At 48.7% G+C, this 7912-nt stretch overlaps 1 protein-coding gene across 1 annotated transcript in view; it reads right to left on the bottom strand.

Moving 5' to 3' along the window:
• CUTA (cutA divalent cation tolerance homolog (E. coli)) overlaps positions 1–5442 on the bottom strand; it is a 6377-nt gene extending 935 nt beyond the window's left edge. Inside the window, exons 1-3 of the mRNA XM_009702062.1 lie at positions 5315–5442; positions 1513–1572; positions 140–185 (exon numbers count right to left, since the gene is read on the bottom strand). Coding sequence (XP_009700364.1) covers positions 140–185; positions 1513–1572; positions 5315–5442 — 234 coding nt within the window. The remainder of the gene's footprint in view (positions 1–139; positions 186–1512; positions 1573–5314) is intronic.
• Between the last annotated feature and the right edge of the window lie 2470 nt (positions 5443–7912).

The raw sequence follows: 7912 nt of genomic DNA, 5'->3' as shown, positions 1-7912 counted from the left end.
AGGCAGGTGCCCGGGGTCCCTGGGGACTGTCCCAAATCTTGGGCAGTTTGGTGCCACCCTCCCTAAACCACCCTGCAGCCCCTTTCGGCTGGGGCTGTCTGGGATGGGGATTTTCATGACATGGGGAATTGTCACTTACCAGCAGTATTTCAGTGGATTCTTCCAGTTCTCCTTTCCAGAAATACCTGGATTTAAACCAAAAGCAGCATCAGCAAATACAGCTCTGGCTGAGGCCATGCTGATTCCCCTGGGGGAGGCGGGGGCACTTTCCCTGCTTGGTGCTTTCTGCATATGGCCGTTCCTGTACAGAGGGGTGCTCAAGAAGCATCGCTGGCCCCAAAAGTCTGCTGTGCACGCGACTGAGCACCCCGGATTTACAGACCAGAGCCTTCTCGGCTGTGCCAGTCTCGAGGGAGCTGCCCAGGTTTCCCTGCAGGAGAGGAGATGTACCTCTCGTGAGTCAGCTATGACCTTTCAAAACACTTATGTTGACAGAAGGCCATCGTGATTTCATCTGCACGCTGGGTTCCTGTGCAAGGAGGCATTCAGAGGCATCGCGGTGTTTCCTGAGTGGGGCACGGAGGAGAAACCAGCTGAAGCAGGTAGGGCTGTGCATGAGCAACTCGGTCCCTGCAGGAGAGGAGATGTACCTCTCGTGAGTCAGCTATGACCTTTCAAAACACTTATGTTGACAGAAGGCCATCGTGATTTCATCTGCACGCTGGGTTCCTGTGCAAGGAGGCATTCAGAGGCATCGCGGTGTTTCCTGAGTGGGGCACGGAGGAGAAACCAGCTGAAGCAGGTAGGGCTGTGCATGAGCAACTCGGCTCCGGCCGTTGTGGATCGTAGGGAACGAAGCATAAGGGGAAGAAGGATATTACTGGGTTTGCCCCATTTCAGCAGCCTCAGCTGGGCTATGGGAGAGAGCCTGGGGGGGGTGCACTGGGAGGAACCCCTCCTGCGAGGAGGCTGCGATGTGGGGACCTGCTCTCCTCTTCTAGCAGGGTGAGGCCAGGGTGGTCCTACGAGCAAAAGGCTGTTTTGGGGCTTTGTTCTTTAATCCCTCTAACAAGTGCAAACCCTTTGCGTGGATGGCTGAGGATACCTGCAGAGCATGGCTGGTCGTATTTCAAGGTCAAAGATACTGTTCTTCCTTCCTGAAAGTGCTGCATAATATTGTAAAGGGCTTCTCTGGTCCCTATCTTAGCTTCTTTTTAGAAAACAGGCACCATGTCCTCAGGACCATAAATCACCTTGCCCTTTGCTAGATCTCCGTGTAGGCAAGTAACCAGTAAATAAATGGTCCCCACTGGCCCTCGGAGCATCTGCACTTCTTAATAAGCTTAATGCACTTTGTGCAGGTGTGGATCTCCTCCACCATCCTCAACAACAAACAGACTCAGCAGCCTTCTGGAAACTCTCCCTGGGGCCGTGGGGTCTCCACCTCCTCCTTCCCCTCCCTGGGGAACCCCGGTTTGCCTCCTCCCTTGGGGAATATTCAGCCCAACTTACAAGGCTGAGCTCTTCGGCAGGATGTTCACGCAGGCAGCCAGCTTCTTATCCAGGATGGCCCTGGGTGAGACAGGAGGGGGAGTTAGTGCCTGCCCCCAGCTCGCTGCGGCTCAGCGCTTGCCCCCAGCCGCGGGGACGTTCCCTCCTGCTGCTCCTGGCTGCCAGCAGCAGCTTTGACATTGGAGATGTGGGATTTGGGGTTAATTATTACCCTGAGAGAGCAGAGGCAAAGGTGACCTCCAGCTGGAGCTGCTTCGGGTCCTGCGGGTACAGCTCTGGGACCCTCCCCACCATCCCTCGCTGCCGAGCAGGAAGGTTGGGTGTTGCTCCCGACCTGGGGCAGCACACGGGACCTGCGCCTTGCACGGTGCAAGGACCCTGCCCAGCATCAGCCCCGTGCCCGTCTCGCTGCGGGGACACCGGGGCAGGGGCTGAGCCGCGGTGCGGCAAGAACCAGGGCTGGGACGGACGCGGAGGGGTTTGTCTTCCAGTCATGTGTTTATGCTGTCAAACTGTGCCTCTTCCTCATATAGCAGACTAAATGTGGATCTTGTTAAATTAACAACATCGAGGTTTTTCTACCCAAAATGTCGTAGAAATCTGAAGCCCAAATAAATTCCTTCCCTCTGGCTGCCGCCTTTAGTTATAGGCTGATTTGTTATTGCAGAGCTGCTTGGGTCTGCCAGCAGAAGTGATATTTAAGTGATTAAAGAGTAGTGAAGCAATCTCAGGGTGGATCTCCAGAAGAACTAGGTCAAACGTTACGTTTTCTGACCACAGCAATGTCTGGGCCCTTCTCATGGAGATGGCAGCCCCGTCCCTCTTGCAGGCGGCTCTGTTAAAGGCACTGCACGAGTGACTTCACCTTCGGTTTTCTTTAACGCTGGCCTCACCGGGCACTACTTTGTACCAAGGGCTTTGACAATGCAAACATTTAACTTCTAGATGACCTTGAACTGCAGAGAAGACAGGAGTTATTAGATATTGGAAGGCTCGATTCAACAACCTGCAAAAATTAACTCTTAGTGAGCTGAAGAATTAAAAACCTTCTAATTAACTACTGCTCCAACTCAAAACGCTCTACAGAATGCTTTTGGCTCAGAGCAAGTTAAAAATGTATTATCCTTACATCCAGGGTATGACACAGGCTGGAGGTGACTACAAAACAAACTATTTAGCTTTCAAAAAGACAACATTACGAGCTGTAAAAATATGACAGACTTGGTCGCTGCCTAGCGTGCTCCCGACGACGAGCAGGAGGAGCACCAGAGGTGCCTCTCCCATGGCTGTGACCTGAAGACACCCCGGCCAAGGTGCCGATGTGCGACTGCATCCCGCCTTGCCATCCGGCCCCGGAGCCATGAGGAAAGCTGGGCTCTTGTCTGAACGTGCATAAGCTCCTTTGCACGTCTTCATTATCAGCCCTGCTTTCTCTGTCGGTTTGTGGAGGTTTATACCTTGCAACTATGAGCACGAGGCAAAGGTGCCCTCGTGGGGCTGCACAGGGTCTGCTGCAGGACAGGGAGGATTCGGGAGCACCCTGGGTGCTGGGAGGAAAGCAGCCCTTCCCGACAGTCCTACAACATCTCACCACTCCAGCAGCGCATTGGAGACCCAGTGCCTGGACCCAGCTAGCTCGTGGCATCGGGTTTAACGCTTAAGCACAGCAAGGTGATGGAGATGGACTTCTCTCTGCAGATGGCTCAGAGGGACCATGGCCTGAGAGGACAGCCATCTGAGAAGGCTCTGGGTTGTTTGCTCTCACCATGTGTAGCCACTTGTAGGCACTTCATGCTTGTAGAGCATCTTGAGTTAATCTGTAGACCAACAAACTGCAGCAGCATGAGCGGAGATATCCCCGCTGCGTTTGTCATGTCAAACACATGGCACAAATCATTTTGGTTTTGCTGCCTGCAACTTCCAAGTCACTTTAGTGCAGGACCCTTTTGATTTGGGTGAGTACCTTCTAATTGCTTCTGCTCTGTCTAAATAAATTGTGATCCTAACTGAGATCCTGGGCTTTGTTCTAGCAAGCTGAGTGGAGACAAGCGGCCACCCTGGGAATGGGAAACATGAGAAGAAGCTGAACGTGATCTGTAGAAAACATCTGCATAATACATGATATCTTTGGGTTGGGTGCTTAATGTGTGTTTCTTTGTCCCTGCCTCACAATAGGCTCTGAATTGAGAGAGATGAAATATTAATAAGTCGAAAAGCAAAGAAAATGATATGCACAAATCTAAGGCAGACCCGGAGGCTGCCAGGCTCGTCGGGTGTTAGAGAAGTTATGTGAGGGGCAGTGGCCGCACCATCCAGCCCAAAGGGGTCAGCTCCTCACAGCAGGCACAGGGGAGAGGCTAGATCTCCTGTGTGGACTTGGGGCTTTCTTCTGAGGATTTTAAGTTAATAGTAATCCAGATAAACTGGGTTAGAACCGATGCAACAGACGAGCCAGATGCTGAATTCTACCTGCAGCTAATCTGCTTTCACAAACCTTGAACTCCTTTTCCTTAAAACCAGTGGAAAATTTCCTTGCAGGCTGACCCATCAGAGTGAGTGCTCCACTGAGCAATGTAAAGGAAGAATAAACACAACAGCACAGGAAAAAGGTGTGTGGGAAAATGAGTGCAGAAGCCCTGTGTCATCCTCCACAACCATGGCTCATTCATCCAAATTCTGGAACAAAGGAATAATTACTCCACCAGTAAAACCACAACCAAAGTACATATATCTCGGCAATGGGGAGTGATTTATTTCCTCTCCCTTCCCTGCAAGATAAGGAACAAAGAGTGGAAAACATTTGCAAAGCTGTTAAGATGAAGCATTTTCAGGAACTGAGGCCCTTTTCACCAGCCATGTACAGTTACTCCTTTTTTTCAGAAGACATCAAACAGGGCAGATAGGACTCTATTTGAACTTCTTAATACAGTTGCAGTATTTAAGGTGACACAAAATCCCTTTCAGTAGCCTGTCAGTTCCTCAACGACTGCTTAGGAACACTTTACAGAAGACGGAGAGTTTTTGGCAAGCGGCAGGGTAGCAGGGCAAACAGCACAGGAGGTGTTGCAGGAAACTTAATGATCCATCATAAACATTTCCCCAGTCAACACGGTTTCAGTACTTTGAACAAACCATCTATTGAGTCAGGGACTGACAGATGTGTGAAAAAAACTCTGCATGCAAAATATCATCCAAAGTATCCCATACACTAAAAGAGAGAAAAAAAATCAAGGTAAAGTCCTCATTCCCTGAAGTTTGTCTTGTGAGCAGAGTGCAGGCTTCCAGGTGGTCCCTCATCACAAGTGCCTGTTCTGTGTTTGCTGTGGACCACTTTTGCCTTTTATTTATTTTCATGGCAGTGTGCTGTGCTTTGTTCCTCTCCATAAACACCTCCTCTGGAATTTGTTATCTGTGTTGTTCTAGAGAAGACGACAGACTGTGGCAGATGAGAGAACATGGGGCTGGGGCTTAATCCATCTGAGGACCCAGAGATTTAGGGCCATGGCTTTAAAAATAAAAGGCAGTGGAATAAATTGAGAATTTATGCCACTGGCTTGATGTTACCGTGCCATTGACTTCAGAGGCAATTGGCAGCTTTCTTCTAGAAAGCGCAGCTCTTGGTAAGTGGATATGCGATACAGAGAGAGACAGAAAGAGAGTGAAAGAGAAAAGGAGCACCGTTCGGGTAGGAGTGCAAAGTACAGAGAAGTACAGATCCTCTCGAGGGACAATGAAAAGTTTTATTCCACAAGAAGCTGCTTTTGAACAATTCAAGCAGACAAGCAGGAAAGCATCTCTGTACCTTGCAATATCCTTGGCAATCTGCTCGTTGAGACAGTTGATGAAGGCAATGGAGTGGGTCCCAGAGATGTAGCTGCCGGTGACGGCAGAGTGCAGCTGAAGAGCGAGACTCCTCAGCATCGGGTACATCAGCAAAGACAGAATCACCACCTAAAATGCAAAACATATGAATGATGGTGTTAAGTGAAATATTGCATTTTGTAAAACTAGGCATTTACATCATCTGTGGCTCACAGGGAGTCTCCAGTCTTTTTTCAACATTACAGTAATGCTAGTTGTAATTTAAGTGAAAACACGCTCACAGGAGCTTCATTCCCCTCCAATGGGGCCAACTGAGCACCGTGTCGCGTGCTCGGGGCAGGACAGGGTCCGTTTTTGAGGCTGTGCCGGCCCAGAGGTACCCAGACCCCTGCTGCGGGACGTCCCGCCCCAGACTGATGGGGGTTACAGGCCCCCCCACCACACAGCCTCAGCCGCCAGGACTGCTGGTTTTCCAAAGAAGAATAAGGAGGTAAGTCACTGATTGTCTTTAGTGTTAAAATACATTTCTTTTGCAAAAAAGGAGCAGGAAGGGAACCACCAGGCGTGGCTCCCACACCAAGCACACCTTTCCTGCTGCGGACACGTCCTGCAGCCATCCTTTAGCTGTGTGCCCAGGGTCAGGCATGCCCACCCCCCCGGGACACAGTGGGGACGGGACCTTCCGCCTCCTCCGGGATGTGGAAAGGAGGAGAGCAGTATGTCAGGTAGGGGTAGGGATCTGGCCATGGGAAACAAATTTGGGCTGGAGCCTGATGTGGGAGCAGAGCCCTGGGAAGCCTGGGGTGATACAGTCTGTGCTGGGATCCGGAGAGCTTTCATCCTGCCCTGTCAGCCCGGGACAATTACTCTCTTCTGCTGATAGATGTTCTGCAGCCCACCCAGGCTATGATACAGACTCACATAGCAGGCAAGGGAGGGTAACACTTCAATGCAGGTTTTAGGTTCATTTAATCTTAATTATCTGGTACTAATGGGACAGTGAAATTGTATCCTTTTGGGCACAGAAATCCTAATGGACACAGCCCAGGTCTGCAGGGCTGTCTCTGTCCGACTGGGCTGCAGAAAACAATAATGCTCTCTCCGTGGACTGGCAGTGCAGTGGCAACAAGTTGGGTTTGCTGTACATTAGATGCTATTCCTGGCAAGCCCCTTAGCTGCTCTTTGTGCTCACATGCCATAAACACAGTCACATAAAAATATACAATTATCTCAGCGGGGACGTTGCTGGAATAGCAAGGTTAATTTGGTGTGCTGAGTAACAGCCAAAGGATGGTGCCCGTACCCGGGGCTGCGGCACTCGCTGTCTCTGCACAGCTGCTCTGCTCTTTGTCTTTTGTCTTGTTTTAAACAGCATCTGGCCCTTATTCAACTACAGTGATAAAAAAATGCGTATAACACTGAGAATATATTCCTTTCTCCCCTTATTTCCACCCTCCTTTGTCCTCTGAAAAAAAACCTCCCATTATAGGGCCAATGTCAGAGGATTTTTTTTTTTTTTTTAAAAAAGATTGAATTAAAAAAATCTCTCTTGTCCCTGCAAAGACAGGAGCTCTTTTCCGTTTGGAAAATGACTGGTGTACTATATAGGTTGCCTCCTCTTTTCCAATCCATTTGAGGAAATATTCTTTGTTATCACAAGGTTTCTCATAAAAATTTTTACAGCTTCTTTTGTGCTCTTTTTTCCACTAAACCATTTAACAAATATTATGCAACAAATCCCAGAAGCCACTCAGTTACAAGCCAAGGAGAGATATGCTGGTGTATCTGTTTTTTTCCAGATTAGAATGTAATCATGCTTGCTGCTTAGGAAAAAAACAATGCAACCTGTTCAGCGTGGCAATCATTAATCTTCTTTGAAGATATATGTGCATGGGATGAGGAAATCCCTACAAACATTTGTGAGTGAATATTAGTCCAAGAGTGACGACTCTCTTGATTTTTGGGGTGGTTTCCCCCTTTTTTCTGAAAAGAAAGATAAAAGCCCCCCCCCCTTTTTTTTTTTCCCAGAGTAATTGCATTTGCCAAAGGATAGTGCAAAAGTGAAGGAGTGAAACTTCAGGATTCCTACCTGATAAACCCAATAAACTCAACTGCCAAAATGCTGAAGTGAACACAACTGAAAAAACTGCTGTGAGATTTTAAATATTTCACTGAAAAGCACTGACCAGCAAAATGATAGTTGAGTTTAGAGAGACTAATATTTCTGCAAGATTTGTTTTGGCTTCGGTGAACTAAAAACAGCTTTAGGGTTTAAAATTACCATCTTAGGACTTTTTGCCTAGTTTTGTGAAGATCTGTAAAAAAACAAACAACCCCAAACAAAACTTGTGGCAATCTTGAGTATGCTGTGAGCTTCCTCAGTGCAAGCGGAAAAAAACCTCTGAAGAAGTTTGCTTTGCAGTCTGCAGAGACTGAGAGTGCGTTCCTCCTCCTTTTCTTCTTTTTTTTTATTTTGTTTTTCGCAGAGGTTCCCTTACAAAGGTATAGAGAGGGGCATTTCCATGGTTGCCTGGGCTGGCACACACCGCGCTCCCCACCGGCTCTCCCGCGTCCCCCA

Source organism: Cariama cristata, unplaced genomic scaffold (genome assembly GCF_000690535.1).
Source record: "Cariama cristata isolate BGI_N322 unplaced genomic scaffold, ASM69053v1 scaffold16630, whole genome shotgun sequence".
In the NCBI taxonomy this organism is placed as follows: Eukaryota; Metazoa; Chordata; class Aves; order Cariamiformes; family Cariamidae; genus Cariama; species Cariama cristata.
This window is presented reverse-complemented; position numbering and strand designations above follow the sequence as displayed.